The 25,256-nt window shown below is 43.4% G+C and overlaps 1 protein-coding gene across 3 annotated transcripts in view; it reads right to left on the reverse strand.

Annotated features, from left to right (window-relative positions):
- LOC146049969 (spectrin beta chain, erythrocytic-like) overlaps positions 1-25,256 on the reverse strand; it is a 97,148-nt gene that overhangs the window by 55,912 nt on the left and 15,980 nt on the right. Inside the window, exons 1-11 of one of the 3 annotated variants that reach the window (XM_083166686.1) lie at positions 24,252-24,349; positions 19,847-20,038; positions 18,425-18,576; positions 16,836-17,009; positions 15,766-15,854; positions 14,381-14,461; positions 11,835-11,950; positions 8,043-8,155; positions 4,755-4,942; positions 2,703-2,820; positions 344-502 (exon numbers count right to left, since the gene is read on the reverse strand). In XM_083166686.1, the coding sequence (XP_083022812.1) occupies positions 344-502; positions 2,703-2,820; positions 4,755-4,942; positions 8,043-8,155; positions 11,835-11,950; positions 14,381-14,461; positions 15,766-15,854; positions 16,836-17,009; positions 18,425-18,576; positions 19,847-19,991 (1,335 nt within the window). In that variant the 5' untranslated portion in view covers positions 19,992-20,038; positions 24,252-24,349. Of the gene's footprint in view, positions 1-343; positions 503-2,702; positions 2,821-4,754; positions 4,943-8,042; positions 8,156-11,834; positions 11,951-14,380; positions 14,462-15,765; positions 15,855-16,835; positions 17,010-18,424; positions 18,577-19,846; positions 20,039-24,239; positions 24,350-25,256 lie in introns of those variants that run through there. The other 2 variants (XM_083166687.1, XM_083166685.1) reach the window with 2 other exon arrangements.

Here is a 25,256-nt window from a genome sequence, read left to right on the forward strand (position 1 = left end):
TTAGATGTGCGTGTGCCTTCAACATCATTCGATGTTGGACCAGCATTGAATATTGTGGGTGTTCCCCCCACAGCCTGCGAATGAATGTTTATGTAAAACACCCATTCACAGCTCATGCGAACATACGCAGCGTTCGAGGGGTGGGGGAGGGAAGGAGGGCGGACGACCTGGCATTCGCAGGGTGGAGTCTGGTGGACTTGCAAGGCTGCAGCCTTGCGAATCAACCAGAATAAGGTCCTATAAACTGCCTGCGAAATAAATACTGTAATTGTTTTTAGTCTATATAAATAAGGATAATTACAATCCATAATATTAATAGCCTGGAGACTGCGAAGCGTATCACCTGTGAAATGAGCTGCTGGTTCTCAGCCACCCACTCCTCTCTCATCCTGGCTTTGTGGTCAAAACGTTTTGCCAACTGTTCAAGCTTCTCTTGTCGGATCAGCTCATTCCTCAGAGTCGTCTCATGTTCATGTTCGGCCTTTTCAAGATGGCCCCATGCCTGTTTTTCAGAGATCAAAAAGCAAGATGAGAGACGGGTCATTTGAGATCTTTCCAAAATGAAGATCACTTCCATGTATTAAACTCTGACGCTATGGGCTTCATTTTTTTAAATTGTGGCGATAAAACTGATTTTCCCTATTGCTTAAGAAAAACCTGAAAAGAAGTCTACTGACGACACAAATCCCGTTTCCACTAGAAATGAGCGGAGTACGCCTGAGTACAATCACCTTACAGATAGTATGATTCTCAGGAACCGGGATAAGGGATCTACAGCAAAAAGATAAAACACCATTAAGTCGACACCATTAGTTCGACAAGCATAAAGGTTGACATGCGAAAAGGTCGACATGCAAAAAGGTCGAAAGTGAAAAGGTCGACATGGGGTTTTCCACTGGTTTTTTTTTACCCGATTGTCGACACAGTCGACATGGACACCGTTTGAAGTGCACCGCATCGCTCGCTGTGCGTGCTATGCTTCGGGCACGGTGCCTCGCTACGCTTGGCACACTATTTTATTCTCCCTCCACGCCCTAGTGGATGGTAGGGCATTAAATACCACCTGTCGGCACATGTCGGCTCAAAAAAACAGTGAAAAACCCAATGTCAACCTTTTGACCGTCGACCTTTTTGCATGTCGACCTTTTTTCATGTCAACCTTTTTGCATGTCGACCTTTTTGCTTGTCGAACTAATGGTTTTGACCTAATGGTGTTCTATCTTTTTGCTGTAGATCCTTTGTCCGGATACCGATTCTCAAGCTCTCTGTGAGATATGGTAAGATTATGTACACACACATATTGGGTAATATTCAATTGTTAAATCACTCCCGATCTCCCGTCTACAATGACGGGAAATAGTAGCGCCATATTCAACAATTGATCTAATTTTTACAAATATTGCGCTCATTATAGTTAGGTTTAGCAACGCATTCGCGCATTTCAGTTCACCACCCACAGGGATAGCGAGCTGACATGGTGAAGAAAAACAATGAAATACCGCCGACTGGGTTTTATCTTGGAAACCCCGGTCATGTCTGCTGATCTGGTTTTGACTGTAGTCCTAAAATGTCTGTGGGCCCGATTCGGGTTTGTTTGGACAGGCTGCAAATTCACAGCCCATCTGATAATCGAAAAAGACCTCACATTGACAGGGTCCACTGTGCCCATGCGCGAGCCCTCTGTGCTTGCACACTACCCGATGTTTGATTCACAGCGGGCGGCCATTTTAGGACATACTGCCGGTGTTTTCTGGGAGTGTCCCGGATAACACAGTCGTTCTCCCAGCTGTCCCCGAAAACTCGCAGCCCAGTGAGCAGGTCTTAAATGGGCCATATATCAGCCAAACCTGAAGGCTTGTATGCACCATCAATCATATTGCCCAATGCATGATGCTGCTTCATTCACAATCATTTCAGCAGATGGTACATATCAATATGCATCTGGACTTTCAATTGCATTTGTAATAGAAAGAATAATGGCATCTCAAATAAGCATAAAAGGGTGCACAATACCTAGACTTGTGCATTTTGATACATCAGACCACTATATGGCGAGATGTGTCCGGGGAAGGGTCTACGGGGGAACAGAGAAGTTAAAGTACCATTCAGAGCAATAAATGTTGGGCAGGAAACATTAGAGAAATGCCACAAGTAATAGAAGATAAAAGATAAGAAAAATGAAGAAAAGTACCGATCCAAAAGATGTTCAACAAGGAAGAATCGGAGCAAGGAGGTAGAACCCTCCTATCGCACCTGGGTCAAACAGATATAGTACCGGTAAGTGTTGGAATCAGAGATCAAGTACCCTCGTAGGAGAGCCAAAGAGACCACACCTGAGTCAACGTATGGTCACGATTCCAACACCTTTTAGGTCTGTAGGCTAACCCTCCTCTCCTACCCCCTAACTCTTCACAAAAGCGCAATAAAGCGCTAAATAGTTGATCTGTAAGACGCCTTTGTAAGCCTTCTTTCCTTCGATGCTGCCGTTCAGGTGGTTATATAATCTAAAAATTTGTATGGTTCCCCTCCATAATGTTTCATGATTAACTGGAGGGAACTGTTCCTAATAATAGAGAATTCGAAGTATTGAATACGGAGCTTGTTTAACAAAGGGACTGTAAAATAGCAACTCAGGGTGTATCCAAGCAGTAAACCCATCCTTTGCTTTTGTTCTTTTGTTTATGTTACAGTTATTGTCTCACCCTATTGATGTCAGACACCAACTGGCCATCCCGCGGTACATACACCTTCTGTTTATTCTCCCTCATTCTGGACTGTATAGAGAACAGTAAGGCCTCCAGCTCCATCTTGTCTTTACATCTGTGAATTAGAGAGTAATTTTAGCCTAAGAATGAACAGCTGTCATTGCAGGTGATCAGTAACATGAACGTGCTTATAACAACAAACCAGAGAGAACTGAAGTCTGGATGCTCTGTATATCCAACATATATACACAATAACAATGCTCTATGATGTTGTTAGTGTTTCCGAAACTGAAGATGGCCATACAGTACACTACTGCGATTTGGGCCCTTTTCATCCTATTCCGACGCATTGGGAGAGAAATCGGATGGAAAGTGTCAAATCGCATGATTCCGATCAGATGGTCCTGTGCACATCGAATCGGAGCCGGAGATCGCAAGGTCTGCCTTATAGATTTATCGGATCCGGCAGCCATGGCTGGGATTGCATACGATACATTGTATGCAAAAGGCCCACATACGGTGTATCTTGCTGTATGATTGCCTCTGAGAAGGCACATTGTGAATGGGGGTTTTTTGACAGCTCAACAGGACAGGTTTCGTAGATATCCAGGCTTGAGCACAGGTGATTTAGGGGATAAATCAGACCAAAACCCATCATAACATGCTCACCATCTAATGATTTGTACACAGGGCACAGGCTCAGAGTGGCCAGAGACTTGCCGTTCTATAACTTCCTCCTCAGGTTAAAGGGAATATGAATTCCCTTCCCCTTTGAGAATATTCTCAATGTTAAAGCCCTAGAATGCTGTCTCATGGGCACACATTCTGGGGTTCAAACTTTTGGTGGTACTGATGGACACATAGCGGGGAACTTTATAAGCTTCTTGACACATCTGGTAAAGACCACACTATTCTGCTTGTATCACATTTCATGAGGATAGCACCCCAGTTTATATTATGTAACACACATTAGAAGTGCCCCAGTTTGTATTATGCCAAACAGGAATGCACCAGTTCATACTATGCCAAACAGGAGTGCCCCTGTTCATACTATGCCAACAGGAGTGCCCCTGTTCATACCATGCTAAACAGGAGCGCCCAAGTTCATACAATGCATAACAGGAGTGCCCCAGTTCATACAATACAAAACAGGAGTGCCCCAGTTCATACTATGCCAAACAGGAATGCCCCAGTTCATACTATGGCAAACAGGAGTGCCCCAGTTCCTACTATGCCAAACAGGAGTGCCCCTGTTCATACTATGCCAAACAGGAGTGCCCAAGTTCATACAATGCATAACAGGAGTGCCCCAGTTCATACAATACCAAACAGGAGTGCCCCAGTTCATATTATGCCAAACAGTAGTGCCCCAGTTCATACTATGCCAAACAGGAGTGCCCCAGTTTATACTATGCCAAACAGGAGTGCCCAAGTTCATACAATGCCAAACAGGAGTTCCCCGGTTCATACTATGCCAAACAGGAGTGCCCCGTTCATACTATGCCAAACAGGAGTGCCACAGTTCATACAATGCCAAACAGGAGTTCCCCAGTTTGTATTATGCCAACCAGGAGTTCCTTAGTTAATACTATAAAAACAGGAGTGCCCCAGTTCATACTATGCCAAACAGGAGTGCCCCAGTTCATACTATGCCAAACAGGAGTGCCGTAGTTCATACAATGCCAAACAGGAGTGCCCCAGTTTGTATTATGCCAACCAGAAGTTCCTTAGTTAATACTATACCAAACAGGAGTGTCCCAGTTCATACTATGCCAAACAAAGATGCTCCAGTTTATATTATGTCAAAGACAATTTCACCGGTTCATATGATGTCAAAAAGCAGTTCCCACAATGAAATGAGAACAATAGAAAGCAAATGAGAATCTAGTTCAAACAGAAGTGCCAATACAAACCCATGTAACTTCATATTAATCCTCTATTCATTATATAACCTTTTTTACTCCCAATCACAGACTTACATGAGTTTCTTAAATACTGTGAGTAGCGAATATAATAACAATCTTTGATTTACCGTGAACGTGTACTTACTTTGGGGGTTTTGTTTGTTTCCTGTACAGACTGAATGTCTCCAGCTGCTGCTGGACACCCAACAAATGATTCGACAATTTCAAGTTTGTGAGAGAAATGATGGTCTGTTCTATCCAAGTCAGTAGGTCTGAAGTCAGCCTATCATAGGCATGTATCATCTTCTCTACGTCAGTGACTTTCTCCAGAACCTTGATCACAAACATAAATAATATGATGGAGCCATAACATACCAACCAATATTCTAATACAAACAAAGTGACTACATCAAACATAATGTCAGACTATTATATGCTGGACAGTACAATATAGTGTACTCAAGGCATGGCTGCTGAGCAGACGCATCGCCGTGTGGTAGGAATGTATGCAGTGATTTTTCTAATAGTAATAATCTTATTACTATTTTATCTGGTACTAGTTACAAGCCGTCAAGATGATGGCTTCTGCAATGTACTTTCACTTTGAGCGGTGACGATTTTTACGTTCACTTTGAGCTGTGACAGTTTTTGGCCCACAAAACCTCCACCCCACCCCTAGTCATTATCTGCTCCAACCTCCAATCTCTATCTCCACAGGTTCCTCTCTGCATATGCAGCAAGTTTGAAACAGATCAGTGTCCGTGCAAAAACTGCTTTCACTTTCTCTTATGAGACCGTTTAGCACACAAAGGAGTACTTTAGTCCATCGAGTGGCCTCTAGTGGTCACTGGCGGTACTTCATCTCATAGAAGTGAGGAGTAGTTAGCCTTTTATATATATATAAATGGTGTAGAGCAGTAACAATCCTGTAAACTGGGAATACACCTTGGAGGAGTATTCAATGTTTTTTGAGAGTCTGGCTCACCGCTCACTGTTCTGTGTCCCTGTGATCTCGCTGAAGTGCTCACCACTTTTTCTTATCTCCTCATTTCTGACTTCCTCAAGGCCCCCATACACTATACGATTTTGGGACGATTTCATCCGATTTCGGCACTTTGGGCCGATAACCGGATGAAATCGCCCCAAAATCGCAGGTGTGTGATGTATGATCCGATCCGATGCGCGGTCCCGTGCGCATCGGACCGGATCAGGGAGGTCGGACGGTCAGCACATAAGATCATCCGACCTCCCTGTATGCTATGCATATGCCTGCCCACCTGTCAGGCATATGCATGCAGACACCGGGGGGCGGGGGAGCACGGCGGGCAGACACACTGACCTGGCCGGGCAGCTGTGATCACAAATAGCAGCGCTGCCGCTGCGGGACAGACGGGACGCACAGTGGCGGCTATTAGATTTTTAAAATCCCTGTCAAATGACCGGCCGTTCTGTGATTGGCTGAGAGCTCTCTCAGCCAATCACAGAACGGCCGGTCATTTGACAGGTATTTTGAAAATCTAATAGCCGCCACTGTGCGTCCCGTCCCATCCCGCAGCGGCAGCGCTGCTATTTGTGATCACAGCTGCCCGGCCAGGTCAGCGTCACTCGCCGCCGCCCGCCCCCACTACTGCCGCCGCCCGCCCCCACTGCTCCTCACCGCCCTGCAGCTCCCCATTTGTTTTACATGTGATAAATCGCAAGCGATTTATCACATGTAAAAACTGGCTCATCAAGTGCCAAATTGTATTTGAGTCTCCCGGGGAGCTGCCGGGCGGCTCACAGGAGAATTGGGTCCGACTTGTCCTAAGGACAAGTCGGCCTAATGTATGGGGGCCTTCAGTATTCAACGTGTGTCCAGCTCACTGACCCCTTTTGCGAACTTAGCATAATTATGCGAGTTCAAATGGGAGAGCTGTAACTGGAGACTTCTGTTATCTCCTGCTCTGTGAGCTGGTCAGACTGGGATATTCTCCGCAGCGTGTTCCTCACATTTGTGGACTTGTATTTTTTTACAAAGGTTTAGAAAGGTAAATGTTTTGTTCAGTATTTATTTTACAACAAATGGCTGTGTGACTATTTTAATTGGGTTTGTGCAGGGTGTATTTTGTTCTGTTTGGCCTTTATCCTTGTGTTGTGCTTTTAGCATTGTTTCTTTGCCCTGTGTTTTTATTTAATTTATTTTATAATTGTTAGTGTGTTTAAAAGCCTGTTTGGGGGTTAGGTGAGGAAGCATGGGAAATTACTAGGAGCATTCCAAAATGATTTCTTATTGGTTACCATTAAAATAACTTATTAATTCCAAATAAATTAATATAGAAGTACAGCATTATGGCACTTGCAATAAATACATTAGAGTACTTTTTTTTAATTTATAAGCCATAAAAAACAAAAAAAATAACAACTTTAACAAAGATAGTCCTACAGTTCACCTAAAAAAAATGCCGAGGGAAAAATGGAGAACTGCTCTAAAAAAAGAAACCAGCAGGACTCGCAATTTGTGCATTGAATACACTTTTGGAGAGAGACACTAAAATCCCCATTGAACAGAAATGGGGAGAAGTGCAGGGTGAACTGAGTTAGCTTCGCAAAATATTTTTGGAGAAGCAACAGAGCTGAATACAGGGAAGCACAAAATAGGAGAGAAAAGTTCACCACTCTCCAAAAAACATGCACACTCACCGTTATTTACGGCGACATAGGAGCATTGAATACATTGGTATCCTAGCTGGCTCATTTTATTAGGCCATTTATGGGTTTGGTTCATTAGGTTGACAGTAATAATGCCGACAGCGTCTACATTGAGCCTAAAACATCACCTTGCACAAAGTCAACATGAAAACATGTTAACACAAGCAAAAGGTTGATATGAAAATAGTCAACACTTTAAAGGTCCACAGGAATTTATTAGGTTTTTGGGGTGTCAATTTGTAACTTGTAGCGCTTGGGCCCCCAATTAGTGCACCGCGGCACCTCCCATGGCTTGGTTTGGTCACCATGCTTCGGGCAAGCAGGCACATGTTGGCCAATAGTGTTAACCTAATGCATGTTGGCCAATAGTGGTGGACTGTTGACCTTATTACTGTCTGGATACCGCCACTTGTATACTAGGTGAGATGATTCCCCTTTACAGCAGCCAGAGAATACATTGGAGAATTACAGAACAACCAGTACAGAATTGTTGCTTGCTGCCTGTACATAAATATACCTAAATCAAGGCTGGCTATAGGCTACCTCAGGCATGTCCAAACTATGGCCCTCCAGCTGTTGTGAAACTACATGTTCCATCATGCCTTGCCACAGTTTTCTATTAGGGAATGCTAAAACTGTGGCAAGGCATGCTGGGATGTGTAGTTTCACAACAGCTGGAGGGCCATAGTTTGGACATGCCTGGGCTACCTACTGCAAAGGTGAGTCTATCAATCCAATGTCTTACCTTGCTGATTCTTTTCCCTTCCACGGCCAAAGCCTTCATTTTGGAGAAGTAGTGATAAAACGCCACTACGTATGTGATAATCGACTTCTCATCGGGATTTTCAGTACAGACATCTGTAAAATATGTTGAGGAGAAGCTGAATGTCGCTGTGCGTAACCACCATAACGGAATATACAGTAGGATTGTTACCTCCTAATGAGGCACATACTGGCATGCATACAAAGGGCACACTGATTCTTCATTGGCATTCACTTGTCATTATTTAAAGGGATGCTCAGGATGTAGCCTTGGGGCATTGGTGGGTACAAGGAGGTGAATCTAAGTATAAGATTAATATAGGTGTAAAACCCAACACTGGTGTATAAGAATGGTAGCGGGAGTTATACACAGTGTATTCATCTACTGTCCCTTAGGGTAGATTGCAGTTGGAATTGGCAACCTACATACATTTACCAGCTGTGTGCATTGTCCGTAGTAACAGGGTATTTCCATTCCATAACATAACGGAATCATTGTACAATGGGCTCATTTCAGCTGCAGCGTCTCCGCCTACACTAAAGCTATATTTGCTGTATTTATAAAGCTCTCTGGAAGCAACAAGTACTTGAGATGTTAAAAAGGGAAAGGATTAAAAAGATCTCTTTTGTAACTGGTTATTTGGGCAAATAAAATGCTGGCCACCTTACATGCACATAGCCTGCTACAGGTATAGGTGGTATTTGATCCCGGACGTTGTTTCCGCCGGTGGAACCAACAGTATTAAAAGAAGTTTCCATCAAAACAGATCCAACTTAAAAACAAGAAGGATCTGTTTTGTCGGATTGTCAAATTCATGGGCATTTTTCGACAATCCGCAGCCATTTCTGCTGATCCGCGGAGTTTCCGACAATCAACATATGGAACAATAAATTCCGGTTGTTCCGTTACAGCCAGATGGGATGAAAACAGCTAGGGATCCCAACTGTCAGGACGTTCGGACAGTCGAAATCCCGGATTGAACCTTCTACACATGTATTCGGTGATGCCAAGAGAGGGGGAAGGGGGTACTAATTACCCGGGGCCCTGATAGTTGGCAGCAACAGCTGCATCAGCGCTTCTTTGTGCTGGGCTGCAGTGTGGCTTAACGTACTATTATTTTGATATTTCATTCTATGGGTGGCCACACCTCTTATGGTTAGGCCACGCCCCCTGTTAAGTATCTGGGCCCGTACAGTCTCTCTACGGCCCTGCATGAATTCAATGCATTTTATAGAAATGTGGAGTAGAATTTTTGGCCATAAGTTGATCTGCACAGAAATCCTTGTTCGCCACTCATAGGGCCTTATTCTAGTTCACTCTTTCTGACAAAATCCTTCTTAGATGGACAAAACCATGTGCACTGCAGGTGGGGCAGATGTTACTTGTGCAGAGAAATTAGATTTGGGTGGGGTTTTACTTCAAAGTGAGATCTATATTGGAGTGCAAAAATAAAGCAGCCAGTATTTACCCTGCACAGAAACAAAATAACTCACCCAAATCTAATTCTCTCTGCACATTTTACATCTGCCCCCCCTGCAGTGCACATGGTTTTGTCCATCTAAGAAGGATTTTGTCAGAAAGAGTGAACTAGAATAAGGCCCATATAGCTGAGCTTTACATGATGTAGTGACAACATATATACAATATTGCAACTGTATAGGAATAAAAACCTACTTACAAAGAATACTGAGCCCTACAAAAGAGCTACAAAAAACTAAATCATTACCAGTGATAGTACAGTATCTGAAAACTGTACAGATAAAAAAACATTAACATACTCACCATGACATAAGAATGAATCACTGTACTCTATATTAAACACATTACTAAGAATTAGAGTAAATTAGTTGTCCCAGGTTTCAAGATTTGTTCCTGGAAATATGTCAGTGAAAAGAGCCTACGTATCAGTATTGATCACTAAGGGGTATATTTAACAAGCATCAGCTGTTACGAGCCCCACTTGCCGGCCAGTTTGACCTCAAAATTTAAAGCATCTCTAATATTAACTGTAAAGGTTGGTTTGTTTTACACTTATTATAGCGACACTTTAAGTTTTGAGGTCAGAGACTCCTTCAAAAACAGGATCCCAAATTCGGTTTACTATTGGTCGACATAAAGGGGGGAATTTACTAAGATGGGAGTCCTATTTCACATGGGAAGTCCAATCAGATGCTATCTATTATCTTCTAGGAGTTGCTAAATAAACAAGAAGTAGATTATGATTGGTTGCCCATAGCAACATCCCATGTGAACCAGAGCTCCCATCTCTCTGTAAATTTCCCACAAAGTGTGCCGGCACAGAGGTAGTGGAGCGCGGCACCTGGCCCAAGGCAAGAAGAGCGAAGTTAGCCATTAGAGGGCATGGGGAACACTTATTGGGGGTTCTTGCGCTCAAATCTCCACATTGATACAAAAACATGTGAAGAACTTCTGTGTTGACCCAGAGCCGGCCCTAGGGATAGGCAAAGCATGCAGCTCATACAACTGGGCAGCAACAGCTGGAACACCAGTGTGGGGAGTAGAGTCAGCAGTGAGCAGTAACAAAATGTCTACCTTCCCTGCATGCACAGCTGCAGCAGCTCATTTTCCCATAGGCCTTTGTGGAGTCCAGCAGAATGAGTTTGCAATGACTGACTCCAGGCTTGACCATCTGCAGAGTGCAGGTCGGGTGAGTGCTGAGCAGAGGGTGCAAGGGGTTTTGGGTTGTAATAATGTGTGTCATATGTGTAGGGGGTATAACTGAGTGTGTGTGTATAAATTGCAATACTGTGAGGCATAATGTGTATAAAAGACACTATGGTGTGAATAAGGAGCAATACAGTGTGGTGTAATGTGAATAAGAAGCAATACGGTGCAGTGTAATGTGAATAAGAAGCAATACAGTGCAGTGTAATCTGAATAAGGAGCAATGTGTCAGGGGTGGGACTAATGATGGTGATAGTAGCACCAACCAAAATCTTGCCTAGGGCATTCAATTAGCTAGGACTGGCTCTGTGTTAACCTATGTCCACCCTTTTCCCATGACCTTATGCATGTCGGCCTTTTGGGACACGAACTAATTACTGTCGACCCTATGGTCCACGCCCTTCAAAAACATCCACCCAAGATTCTTCTTTTTCTGCAAGCCGGATTCATTTCAATTAAATTCTTGGATTTAAAAGGCAAAAACTTGCATTATAAACCGCTTCCGCATAATGGCATAGTGATTATTACAGGGCTCCCATGTCCGCTGCGACTCTGTCATTTGTCATTAGCTCAGCAGCAAAATAACTAGGGTAATTAAAATGTGGTAAGCATAAATGACAATATAAAACATAACGAAATAACGCTTTCAATATTTTAGTATAGAGAGACTATAGGCATACATGCTCTGAGCAAGAACACACAGGCCCTTATTCTGGTTCACTCGTGGAGGCAAATTCCTTCTCAAATGGACAAAACCATGTGCACTGCAGGGGGGGGGGGCAGATGTAACATGTGCAGAGAGAATTAGATTTGGGTGGGGATTTACTTCAAAGTGAGATATATTGCATTAAAAATAGAGCAGCCAGTATTTTCCCTGCACAGAAACAAAAAAAACCCCACCAAAATCTAATTCTCTCTGCACATGTTACATCTGCCCCACCTGCAGTGCACATGGTTTTGTCCATTTGAGAAGAAATTTGCCTTTGCAAGTGAACCAGAATAAAGGCCATAGTACAATGTTATCAACTAAACATATTTCGAAAGCATTTTGTCCCCTGACACGAATAGAAGAATCTTATTGCAACTTACCCTCTGGATCAAGAAGCTGCGTTATACCAAGCTGTCTATTGGCCACACTAAATGCATGTTGAAGGTTATATTTCGCGTTGGATTTCTTCAGTTCTTCAAAGTTGATCAAATCAGGCCTGAAAGTCAAACAATGGTTACGGTAATAATATGCTCTGCAAGGTACAGTAGTAGACTAGCTGGTGCCCAATGCAACCTGCCATGTATAGAGATGTTATATGTAGTTTCGGATAACCTAGGGAACTAACAAAACACAGGAGGCTTGGCATAGAGGAAGCATACCACTTTTATTACATGCTGTCACTACAGTCATTTATGCCTAGGTCTGTAGCACTTGCAGGCTAACAGTCTGGATAAAGGGCAAAGACACCTCTGAACTACATCAAGCATTACAAGGCTGCTGTATATTCTCTTCTGATATTGTGTATCATCTGCGTAGTTGCTGTATTATTTACACCGAAACAAATGACCTAAAAGCAATATATATAGGTAGTTACACTGTCTCATTTTGATTTCCAAATGTAGCATCTTATTCATTTCAAATCATAGCTGAATACAACATTGCTTACAGTGTATTAGACACTGACATGGGGCATAGTTACCTAACCTCCACAAAATCAGGCCACCCTCCCAGTCCCCCTCCCCATCCCACTTCCAGTCAATGACCAGCATTTGTTAACTCTCTCTGCACATGTTACATCAGCTCCACCTGCAGTGCACATGGTTTTGTCCATTAGAGAGTGAATTTTCCTTTGTGTGCAGGGCTGCCGAGAGGGGGAGGAGTGGGTACTAATTACCCAGGCCCAGGATCTCTGGAGGGGCCCTGCAGGGTCACACACCCAGGCAGCACAGACCTACAGCATGTAGCAGGCTCAGCATGAGCTTCTCACTCACAACTTTTGTTTTGGGGGCGTGACCTAATTGTGCATGGTGGCTACGCCTCCCGCGATTAGGCCACACACCCCAAAGTTTACTGGGCCCTGGCATACCTCTCGGCTGCCCTGTTTGTGTGTGAACTAGAATAACCCCCTAAGTCTCGCACTCTGCTTTTCACAGACTGTTACATTTTGTTCCTCTCTAGCTCCCAAATTTACTAAGATCAGCTGTTTGGGCCAATCAGCAACTCGGGTGGTTACAAACGGGATCGGGACTGGTTTTTTGCCAGAGAATGCTGCTTATTTACTAAGCTGTCGTGTTCTCAGGATTCATATTTTCCGGTGGTGAAGTAATTCGTATTTGGCTGCCAAATTTACCGGCAGCCAATCACTGCCGGCCCTGAAGGATTGCACCGATCAGTCAGATCTATGAAATGCTTCTATGTGTAAAAGTAAAGAATTAAAAAAGATTTAATAAAAAAAAACGGTGTTGGGTCCCCCCCTCCTAAGCATAACCAGCCACAGGCTCTTTGAGCCGGTCCTGGTTATAAAAATATAGGGAAAAATTTGGGTAGGGTTTCCCTGTATTTAATGAAACAGCATCAGGCTCTTGGACCAGTCCAGGTTTCATAAATACAGAGAACAAAAGATGAAGGGGCCCCCCGTATTTTTAAAACCAGCACCAGGCTCCACTAATGCCACAGCCAAGGGATGCGTTAATATTGGTCCCTGCGGCCGTGGCATTAACCTCCCAACTAGTCAACCCTGGCCAGGGTCCCTGGGGAATGGGGACCCCCCAAATAAGGGGTTTCCCTCCCAGGGCATCCAAGGGCCAGGGCTGAAGTCCGGGACTATTCCCAACACCCATGGGCGGGTGGTGCTGGGTTGTGTAAAAAGTAGATTAAGTATTGTGATTGGCTGTGGAGCAATATCCCTCCCCCCCTCCCCCCCCCCCAACCTGCATACTGGTACTCGAAGAACCAGCATACGGGACATTTAAGGGCCTGCTGGCATTTTGGTGTCCCAGCCTTTGGTGTTTTTTTAATTCTTTGTGATTCTAGTACCACAGCGTGAGATTAGAAAGATTACCAAAGAGAGACCATAGCACTGGTAGTGAAGGCTACATGTGACCAAAGGAGATCAGTCTCAGAGGTATCTGATACTTATTAACGATCAACAGACATGGCTACATCCAAGTCTATGTCGCGGGTCTTACAATGAGTCTATGTCGAGGGTCTTACAATGAGTCTATGTCAATGAGTCTATGTCGAGGGTCTTACAATGAGTCTATGTCAATGAGTCTATGTCGAGGGTCTTACAATGAGTCTATGTCGCGGGTCTTACAATGAGTCTATGTCACGGGTCTTACAATGTGTCTATGCCGCGGGTCTTACAATGAGTCTATGTCGCGGGTCTTACAATGAGTCTATGTTGCGGGTCTTACAATGAGTCTATGTCTCGGGTCTTAAAATAAGTCTATGTCACGGGTCTTAGAATGAGTCTATGTCACGGGTCTTACAATGAGTCTATGTCACGGGTCTTACAATGAGTCTATGTCGCGGGGTCTTACAATGAGTCTATGTCGCGATTCTTACAATGAGTCTTATGATGAGTTACTGTAGGTAGAAGGGGTCTCATAATAAGTGATTCCTAATGGTCGCCTAAATATCATACCTGTGTTTGTGGATAAGGGCATTGAAAGCTAACCCGTCCTTCCAACTGGATGTAAAATTGGTGATATTGACATTGGGATACCTACAAATGGAAAAAATATTGTTTATTAAACAGAAAATATTCACTCACGGAATAATAGCACAACTAGGTGACATGAAGTGATGTGTAATAATCCTAAATTTCATCTAGATCTTCTATACTCTGGGGGCAAGCAAACAGAACAAGATGTCTGTAAGTTATAACCATTTTTCTGGATTTGTACTGCTTAAGCCTCACCAGCCCATACCAATACCCTTCCAAGGCTATGATATCATTTCAAAGGGTGTCTACAGCTGAAAGTAGAAAAAAACATTTATGTCACAAAGGGGCGGGGTCAGTAAGTAAAAATCCTAATACCAGTCATATTTTTGATGGTACTCGGGGGAAGGTACCGGATTTTTTTTGTGTGTGTGTGTGTGTGTATTTAATTTTGACTTTTTATGACAATTCCTGAAAACAGGAAGTCAGTGAAATAAAATCAGAAGTAAATAAATGATTTTCAAAAAGGTGTCTCAATACTAGTCCAGAGCATGAAAGCTGCTATAAATATTATATTACTCTTTAGGTGCCCACACACTAGAAAGATCAGCGATCTTAAGATGTGCGCATAAATTAGCCTTGACAAGCCCACATCTTTACCACAGATTTATCTAAGATCCGATTTGCGTTACTATGGATCTTTTGCTACATTTTCTGATCTTTCGTGTAGCATGTAAGATCAGAAGATTTAACAAAAGATCCTCGGAAGCAAGCATTCGATCAATATTGGCTAATTTGCGGTAAACCGGCTGGTTTTTCGGCCGATTGGTTGGAAATCGGCCGATCCGCAATAAATCGTTCTAGTGTGTGGGAACCTTTTGAGTTAATTTGAGGAACATAAGCTTTTTTTCTTAGTACTGACTATCTCAACATCCTTAATGTGAAATTGTGTGTATCATTGCATTCTAAGCAAATATCTGTTTTTTACTGGCCACTGCTTTTTTTTACTCATGAATATACAGGGCCAGATTCTCTAAGCTTCAAAAGTGATAAAATCCAGTGTGATAAACAGCCAGCCAATCAGCTCCTACCTGCCATGTCACAGGCTGTGTTTGAAAAATGTCAGGCAGGAGCTGATTGGCTGGCTGTTTATCACTCTCTATTTTATCACTTTTGAAGCTTAGAGAATCTGGCCCTTTTTTTGTTTTTTTACTAATTGTCAATTAATTTATTATAGTAGTTTAGCTGGTAGGTAAGTGACCTGTAATTAGTTTTCACAAATTCTAAGCACATTTATTTTATTATAATTTATTATGACATCATACTTCCTTGTGATGATGCAACATGCAAATGATGTTCATACTCACCCAACCGTCTTCATCTGACACCATAGTAACAAAGCATCCTTAGCAGAGTGGGTTTCCCTATCTGTTGTCTCCACAATAATGTCTTGTAGCTATATTGAAGGAAAAAACAAAATTATAAGTCTTGTGCCCCGTACACATGGGGCGGGTTGAGCCTCATTGCTGAGCAATCTAGTATCACTCAGATCACTCAGCACAGATCGCTCAACACACAGCGCTGCAACAGCAATGTGTGCTGAGCGATCTGTCACTGCCAGTGTTCTAAATAGAAAGATAGCCAGTGGCGGTTCGTACCTTATGGCAGGAGGGGGGCTGCTGCTGGCCGCGATACTGGCAACACCCACTGCCACTCCTCCTGGTCCCCGCCGCAGGCACAGTGTTCCCGATGCCTGTACTATGATGACAGGCGTCGTTACTTCTGCATGCGCAGTACCGACCTCTGTACTGCGCATGCGGCCAGCTTCTATGTGCTGCTTCGGCAACAGCCCCTTGAAGGGAAATCACGGTCCCGGCGTCTGTATAATACAGATGACAGGCACCGGGACTGGCGCGTGCGCAGTACCGGCGTAGGAGGGAGGGAACACCTTCCAATGGGACTGCCTTGGGTGACTGCCAGGTCGGACTTCACTGCCAGTCACAGTGATTGCATCTGGCTTCACTACAGTGGCGGTTAAACCTGGGTTGCCCTTTGTATAATGGGCAACCCGGATTTAATGTGAAAGCGCCGGACCCATAGCAATGTGAAAAGTGTATATGTAGGAGCCGTGACTGGGATGTCCCTCCTCTTGCAAAGACTGGGCTGTCACTAGCAGCTTAGCACCGCCCCCTGCTCTCATCACTGGCAGAAACTGCCCCATGGCATTAAAAACGATGATAAAACCATCAATGTCAATGCACAGGATAGTTACATGCCATTGGCATCAATGGTAATTATTGATGGAGGTAACAATGTTGGTTCCTTAATATTGTCAATTATAATAGATTGAAATAAAATTAAAACAAAAAAAAATAAAAAGTATCAGCAGTAATTTTACTATTAGTAAATCAGAGAAGTTCATCAAATTAACACATACCTGGAATCGTAATATAATGGTCCAGATGAGGCCCAGTATTAATCTGTGATTACCATTAACTATGTCATGGGGACCAATATTTTCAAGATGTACTCTTTGTTCTCGGAGAAAATGAAGAGCCTTATCTACGTTCTCTAAGCAGTGTATTCTCATTCTCCCCTTAGTTCTTCGTGGCTGGAGAAGAAACGTGTGATAAAATATATCCGCAGCTCATTCCATACCATACCGTGCATTCCACTGATAATAAAATATACATTATTAACAGAGATCCCTGTCAGGGGATTATCAATGGTGGTTAAAACTAAGAAATCATTGCACTGTTATTATAATCTACAAGTGATATAGGGGCAGATGTATTAAGCCTTAACAAGAGATAAATGCAAGGGTGATAAAGAGAGATAAACGTCCAGCCAATCAGCTCCTTACTGACTTTTTTCAAACACAGCCTGTAACATGGCAGTTAGCAGGTGATTGGCTGGACGTTTATCTCTCCTTATCACCCTTGCATTTATCTCTTGTTAAAGCTTAGTACATCTGCCCCATTATTTCTACCAACAGTCAGTTGTGATATGAATGATTATAATGGGTAAGTTCTGGCAAAAGTGTTCTTTTGGAAAAATAAGGTACAATACAACGTCTACAGCATATAGGGCCTAATTCAGGTTGGATTGTAAAGAGCTGAATTCGGTCCGGGGACCGATGGTGCAGCTCTGCGCATGCATATATGCGAATATACACGAACGTCTTGTGAACTGTGAAAGTCACTGAGGCATTAGCACAGTGGGGGGCGCAAAGGAGGTGGACAGGGGGCTGGTGCATGGGGACACCCAGAAAAATGCTGTGTGTCCCCATGTGAACGCAGGTGTACCAAAGCCTGCACAGGGTGGGCGGCTGATGTCACTGTCTGGCGCAGTTAAAAGTCAGTTCACCAATAAGTCTGGTCGCTGTGAGTAGCTAAACACTGCGATGCCGGGTCGCTTCCGGGACAGACCCATGTCCAAATCCTGTGTGTGAACCGGCATTTTCAGCGTGAAAGGGGTATCACTGGCACCTGGTGCAGAGATCAGAGGTGCACCAGTGGGCTATATGCTTACCCTATTTCTCCATCATTAAGAACAAACGTTGGCGCAAAGCCAAACTCATCAACGAGAGTCGTGGACAGTTGGGCCAGTTGGGAACAGTGGGGTAGATGGGACTACAGCTCCAGACCTACACATTAAAATAGGCCCATCATCATGACCACATGATGATAACCAGCCGCCCCAGGAAACAAAGAAGCCATATATCATAAGTATTACATTGTATTCCTATTTTCCTCACAAAATTAGCAATTTTCTACTATTACTTATTAGAGAAACATGGGGGCTAATAGTGTAGGTGTGTGCACACCCACATGGACCATGGCCTACCCAGCATTGGCCACACCTCCTCCACTTCTCACAATAAGCCCTTGATCACTGTCAACCCCATGCCCTGTGGCCCATAATCCGTCCCTGAAGGACAGTGCGACATCTCAGGATAACTGCTGCTCTCTTGTTGCGACTGAAGCAAACATCTGATAAAGTGAATACAATGTATTACAAGCTTACCAGCTGCTCCCCTGACAGCACCTCCAGTAGTTTTATCAACATTTTCCCATCTCTTAGGTCCAAGTAGAGATCGGATATCCGGCAGCTCACAATAGCCAGATGTGAGTTCACCCATTTGGTAAATGTCTTCTTCTGTACGATTTCACGTTCATCTGAAATAGAAGATAAGCAGCGGATCTGTGTCCTGTCCCCAGTGGTAGTTAGAGCATGGAGAATATTCCTTAATCTGTGTCCGGTGAATCTTGGGAAAGCTGCAGGCTTGGACAACCTGAAGCTCAATGGCTGTTGTGGAACTACAAGTCTGCTCTACCCTTCAAACATCTTAGGATTTTATCGGGACAGTCCCGATTGTCAGGGCCTGTCCCGCTGTCCCACCCGCGGGCGGCAGTGTCCCGCGGTGTGGGGGGGCTGTTGGGAGTCCCCCCTGTCAGCTGCTAAACAGCGGGGAATAAACGCTGTGCGCATGTGCACAGCGTCTATTCCCGCAGCCAGGGGGCTGGGGGCATGGCTAGAGGCTCACAGAGCCTCTGGGTCATGCCCCCATAGCGGCAAAATGGGGGCGTGGCCTCGCGGGGAGCCGCGAGTATAGGCCACGCCCCCAAATTAGGCCACGTCCCCCTGAAAATTTCAACGCGCCTCCAGCGCGCAGCAGCAGCGTCCCGACTGCTGAGCTGCAAAAGTTGGGAGGTATGTATATATATATATATATATATATATATATATATGAAAGCAGAGATGGCCAGTGAAGGTGTCTCTGAGGAGGCCGGCACAGTGATGGTCTCTGGTAGAGGTAATGGGCATGGCAAGCTTACAGATAGGCTTGGGATAGCCAGGCTGTTTATACTGGTGGGTTGTAGTAGTAGGCCATTGTTGCTAGGCTTCCCTGTGAAATAAAGTTACTTTAAAGACACCCCCCCCCCCCATCCAACAAATTTTAAATTTGAAAGAATTTGGGACAAAATAATACACTGATCTTCAATGTATGGTGTATAATGTAATCTTATGCAAGACCACACCCCTTGCAGCAATGCCCTGCCCCATAGAGTGAGGCCACGCCCTTTTTAAAAATGTATTTTTAAGAAATCTGACATTTGGAACTGTGACCACCAGTGACCAAATTTCTAGTTTTGCCTATGACTGTACCTGCTGGGTAGCAACTTTATTTGTGTCTAATTAAATGTAACCATGCATACATAACTGATGTCATAATCAATTCATTATTTATATTTTCTAAAACTTCTAAAAAGAAAAAGACCAATCAGATTCTGTTGATCATTTATTTAATATATTCTGTAAATATTTAACTAGAATCTAATTGGTTGCTAGGGGCTTTAGTATGCTTTAGTTTTCCTGTATAGAAGTTCGGTAAATCTACCCCTAGGTGTCTTTCTGATGTCATTGTTCCAGTCATTGTTACAGTACCTGCGAGGGCTTTAATTCTAGATCTTTCAAACATGCGAGCAGAGCAGTTATCATTGTCCAGGTTATCTTCAGTGGCTTCCCAGCGAGAGTTGACACAACTGTACTGCTGTTCAATTTCCAGATTGTCAAAATCCGTGGTCTCCATTTTATCGTTCTGTTGGTTGGTTACACGTCACCATAAGCTGTGCATTCCTAAAAGTAATATAACACATAATGTATTTAGACCATTTAACCTTTTCCACAAATAGGAGATACATAGAAATGGTTACTTTCCTACAGGTGAACTGATTATTTGCATACTTCATAGTACATACAGAGACATTTTACTTTGCCTGATTCACAGTTGGACGCTATACTGATGCTACAGATGCGTTCACTTCTTTCACTCAGAGGATGTATCGGAAATATGCCACTGTAACAGCCCAGGCCGGGCAATCACACTGAGAGCAACCACTGTCTGCTGCATAAAGTACAAGTAAAAATGCCCCTCCCAAAATAGCTGCTTAGAGGAGACACTGCTGCAGGATGATGAGGAGGAGGTGGCCATTTTGGGAGGGACATTTTCTACAGTCTAATGGAGGCAGGTGCTAAAAGCAGTACCTGGAAGTGCAGGGAGTGACAGCCCTGAACTGCTGACAAGTTTGGGGGCTTGGAGGAGTCAGTCAGAAACTGCAGCTAGACAGCCAGTGGCAGCAGTATGAAACCCCTGACAATGAGCAAGTAGTATGGCATCATTCTAAAAGGCTATACTGTGAGGGGCATAATTCTAAGGGGCATATTACTATGGGGCATTACTGTGATGGGCAGAATACTAAGGGGCATTACTGTGTGGGGCATAATAGGGTGTAAGGGGCATTACTTTGTGGGGCATAATATGGTGCAAGGGGCACTTTTGTGTCAGTGTAATATGTAAAATAAAGGTGTCCAGCATTTGTGGGCTACATTCAAACATAGCCTTTATTTACCCTACATGCAAAAATAAATGTATTTGCACAAAGGGCTGCTATCAGAAATTGTGGGGCCTGGGACAGACAAAATAGGCATGGACCTTTTCCCCTTCTCGAACCGTGCCTGCCTGGTGAGACCTCAGGTATCTGCAGCACTGGCTAGATTACTCACCCTCGACATTGCTTCAAAGGAAATGTGAAACTTGTTTATGACATTATACTTGGACTCCAGTCCCGAACCTCCTTTTTGTCTGAGCTTGTTACTGGGGTCCCCCCCCCCCAATGGTGGCCCTGCTCCCACCCCTTGCAATACAACATGGATGCTCCAAGCAAAGTTTTTTTTTTCCATGCCCAAAACTTGGAATCGGCCTCCTAGCAAATTAATTCCCAGTCAGAGCCTTGCCAAAAGGCTTCACAATGCTTCCTGAAAATAATACATCTCATTTTACCCTTCGTATGTTTACCCACGGACCAAATTCCAGCCAGTGTTTACTAATCATAGAAAGTGAGTAAACAAAAAGCAAACTGTATTGGTCACAATGTATGTGCTGTTGCTGTAGCTGAGGTATTTGACTAATAGAACTTCTGCATTCCCCAGGGTTGATCATGAGACCACCAATCAGAAGCATGGGAGGCAGTCAGAGGACAAGACAAATAACCTTGAGATACAGAAATAGTGGGTTTCCCTCACTGCTGTCAGCATGAGACCATGCAGAGTGTGGCCCCACGGGTAGGTAGGAATGTGGACTGCATGTTTGGGACAATATGGGTTTGGCATCATTCATGTGGGGTTCAATTCACCTCAATGTTTTTTGAGAAACATATTCATTGTTTTTTTCACATTAATTACAAATTAGGAAAGAGTACAATTAGTTGACAATGGAAATACAAATATATTTAAGTAATATTCCTATATAACAAATATATTTAAGTTTAATTTCAGAAACAGAGAAAAATAATAACTATCATTTCTAGGTTACATCAAACACAAAGGGAAAAGTGGGAAGGAAATATGAGGTTGGGGGAATGACAAGCCAAGACAATGGTGTTCATTCTAGCACTCGCTATCTTTGAAAATCCATGTAGTTCCTCTTCCCTGACTGGGGTGTCGCTGTCTGCTGTGGTGTTTCTAGCACAGGTCTGGTTTGCATATCATTGCTGATATACAGACCACACTGTGCTAGAAGCACTACAGCAAACAGTGACACCCCAGGCAGGGAAGAGGAACTGCATGGGTTTTCAAAGATAGCGGGTGCTAGAATGAACACTAGACAAGATTTTAGATCTTTAGGGTCTATACTTATTTAAATTATTTTTATATAAGCCGATATAAATAAAAAATAAAATAAAAAAAAATAATGGACAGAGGAGTCTAGTCTCCTTAAGAGGCAATTGTTATTTGTCTAAAAAAAACCCATGAAGTCATTTCAAACAGTTTATAGATGAATGTCTGTGTATCGCTATTCAAACTATCAATGAATCTTTCCCATTTCTTGGCAAAATTTTGTACCCCCTCTTCCACATCTGGTAAGGTGGCTCTTCGTTCAAAATACAAGATCCTTAGTAGCATATTTTTAACTGCAGATAATAAAGGTGCTCTTTTTTTAATCCAGTGTATGAGGATTTGCTTTTTGGCTATTACTAAAATAATAGAAATCACCAAAGTGATTCTTTTTTTTTCCAGGCCAAGGAGCCAATCCTCAAAGTCAAGAAATAAACAAGCGTTGGGTTCTTTTCTGACTTTAATCCCAAATGTTTGATTTATATATTCTACCACTTTATGCCAAAATCTTGAGACCTTGTTGCATGTCCAGAAATTATGAAACAAATCCGACTTGCTTATATTACATTTAAGACAACAGCCAGAATCTTCTGGAACCATATGTGCTCTCTGATTCGGCGCAATGTATGCCCTATGAAGAAATTTAAGATGTATTTCTTGTAGAGTGGCAGAATGAAGATACTTATTTATGTTTGAAATATTACTAAGAAAACTATCACTTGAATCTAAAGAAGGTATGTCCCTTTTCCACACTGTTTGTCAATTTCAGAAACTCTAAGGGGGGTATTCAATGTTAGTCGACCTCCCGCAGCCATCTCCCGATGGGGGAGATGGCTGCGGGGCCCTATTCAATGCTGTCTTCCCCGACAGCATTGAACAGGGGTTCTCCGCAGAACGAGCCCGACATCACAAGCTGTCGGGCTCGTTCTGCCGAGAAAAGCCGGAAATAGGCGAGCTCCCTGCCGGAGCTCGTCTGTTTCCATCCTCAACTCGCGGCCACGCCCCTTTCTCGCCGCTCGGCGGCCGGGACATTGAATCCCGACCGCCAAGCTCACGTTGAGCAAAGCGAGAACGGAACAGGGGCACGGCTGTCGAGCTTGCTCGACAGCCGTACCCCTGACATCCAATACCCCCCTAAATGTAGTACGAAAATATTTGAGATGAAACGGGCAATTTTTAGTGAGTGCCATTAGAATCTGAAGTGGATCTACAACAGACACATCCAACATTGGTGAGGTCTGTGATTGTATGAAGTGTCTGACTTGTAAATACATAAAAAATTCTCTATTAGGGATGAAATATTTCAACTGTAGTTCTGAAAATGACAATATATTTTTTCCGCCAGGATCAAAAACATCTCTAATGGCTGCAATACCCTGGTCTCTCCATTTAAGAAAATGTGTGTTTTCAAGGCCTGGAGGAAAGCACGGGTTACCCCATAATGTATTGTGTATAGACGACTTTATTTTTCCATGTGAATAACGCCAGGTTAAATATGTATGCCAGAATGAAATATTCCTTTTAACCTCTAAGGGAAGTCTATGTCTAGGTGTATGTAGGAGCGCAGCAGGTGAATAGGGATGTAATGTGGCGAGCTCCAGAATGAAGTTAGTAAACACTGATCTACCCCATAGCCAGTCTGTAATATATCTAAACATTGCTGCTCTACTAAATTGAATAGGGTCAGGAATCCCCAAACCCCCCTCATCCCTGAGAAGCTGAAGTTTTGAGAAAGGAATTCTGGATCTCTTACTTGCCCATAGGAATTGTTTAAAGCATTTGGTTATGCGAAGGGCGTCTCTTCCCAAAAGAGGTATAGGTAGAGTTAATAATAAATATGAAAGTTTAGGAAAGGCAACTCCCTAATCACTTCAGCTCTACCCAGGAGAGAGAGAGGAAGAGACTCCCAGTCACCAAGTAACTTCTCTATTTTCAAAATGATGGGACCAAAGTTTAATGAGTACAAATTTGATAGAGAAGAGGGGATACGTATGCCTAAATATTTTATACTCGAGCGAGCCGTTGGAAAACGTGCAAAAATAGGGTGATTCGAAAAGGTAGAGGCATCTCCTGTCAATAGTAAAAGTTCTGATTTTGCAACATTGATTTTATATTACGCAAAGGAACCAAATAATTATATTTCTGAAATTACTTCAGAAATTACTTCAGAAATTACTTGCGTGAGAGGATCCTGATTTCTAGAGATTAAATCTACAAAATCCTCCGGCGCTCCGAATCTTCGCAAAGTCTCCAACAGATGATCACCTCAATGTTAGGTCACTGGCAGTGTTGCAAGTAAGGGGGTACGGAGTGGTACAGAGTACCTGTAAGAAATATGTTGCAGGTACGCAGTACCACTTACCCCTGATCCACTGTCATTTCTATTTTCATTTTAAGTCTAAATATAATGCATCCGCAGCCCGCCCACCCAGCGTTATGATTGGTGCTGTATGCAGCTACCGGCTACTGCTGATTTAGCCTGTCACACTGACAGGCATCTGCAGCGCCGACAGCATGAAGAGCAGGCTCCACTATTGTAAGCACAAGCTGCCTGGCTCTCCCCCAAGCAAGAGCCAACCCATCCCCAGTCATTCCCTGTTTCTCATTCCCTGTCTCCTGTGTCCACACCTCTATTGTCATTTAGTCACTCCTCTAGCTTTGTGTGACCACGCCCCCTGATGACATATGACCATGCCCAATGTTATTGGTGGAGGCTATCAGTACCACCAAGAAAAAAATTCTACTTGCACCACTGGTCACTGGTAGCACATGCTCCCTCAGTACCAATAGCCCTTGGATACTGCAACAGAACATTATTGCAGGCGTTTAGGATACCGAAACAGAACATTAAAGCGAAATACAAGGAGAAAGATAGGCTTTTAGAAACAAGGATGGTAGAATTAGAAAATAAATATCTGCTTGACAGTCTCCCTTCAACGAAATTAGATTGGCTGAGCGCCCAACGAGAATGGGTCGAACAAATTCAAGTAATGGCGGAACTTCGGATATTAAAACAGACACACCTGTTCTATCATAATAATGATAGATCAGGAAGATATCTGGCTTATATATCTCGAACAGAAAATCCCTCTAAAACAGTTAACTGTATTCGCTCAAAGACGGGAGCTTTAGTGACTAGGGTATCTGAACTCGCATCTCACAGCCTTAGACACCGTGTGTA

The sequence above is a fragment of the Crinia signifera genome, chromosome 12, assembly GCF_055691185.1.
Source record: "Crinia signifera chromosome 12, ASM5569118v1, whole genome shotgun sequence".
Lineage (NCBI taxonomy): Eukaryota > Metazoa > Chordata > Amphibia > Anura > Myobatrachidae > Crinia > Crinia signifera.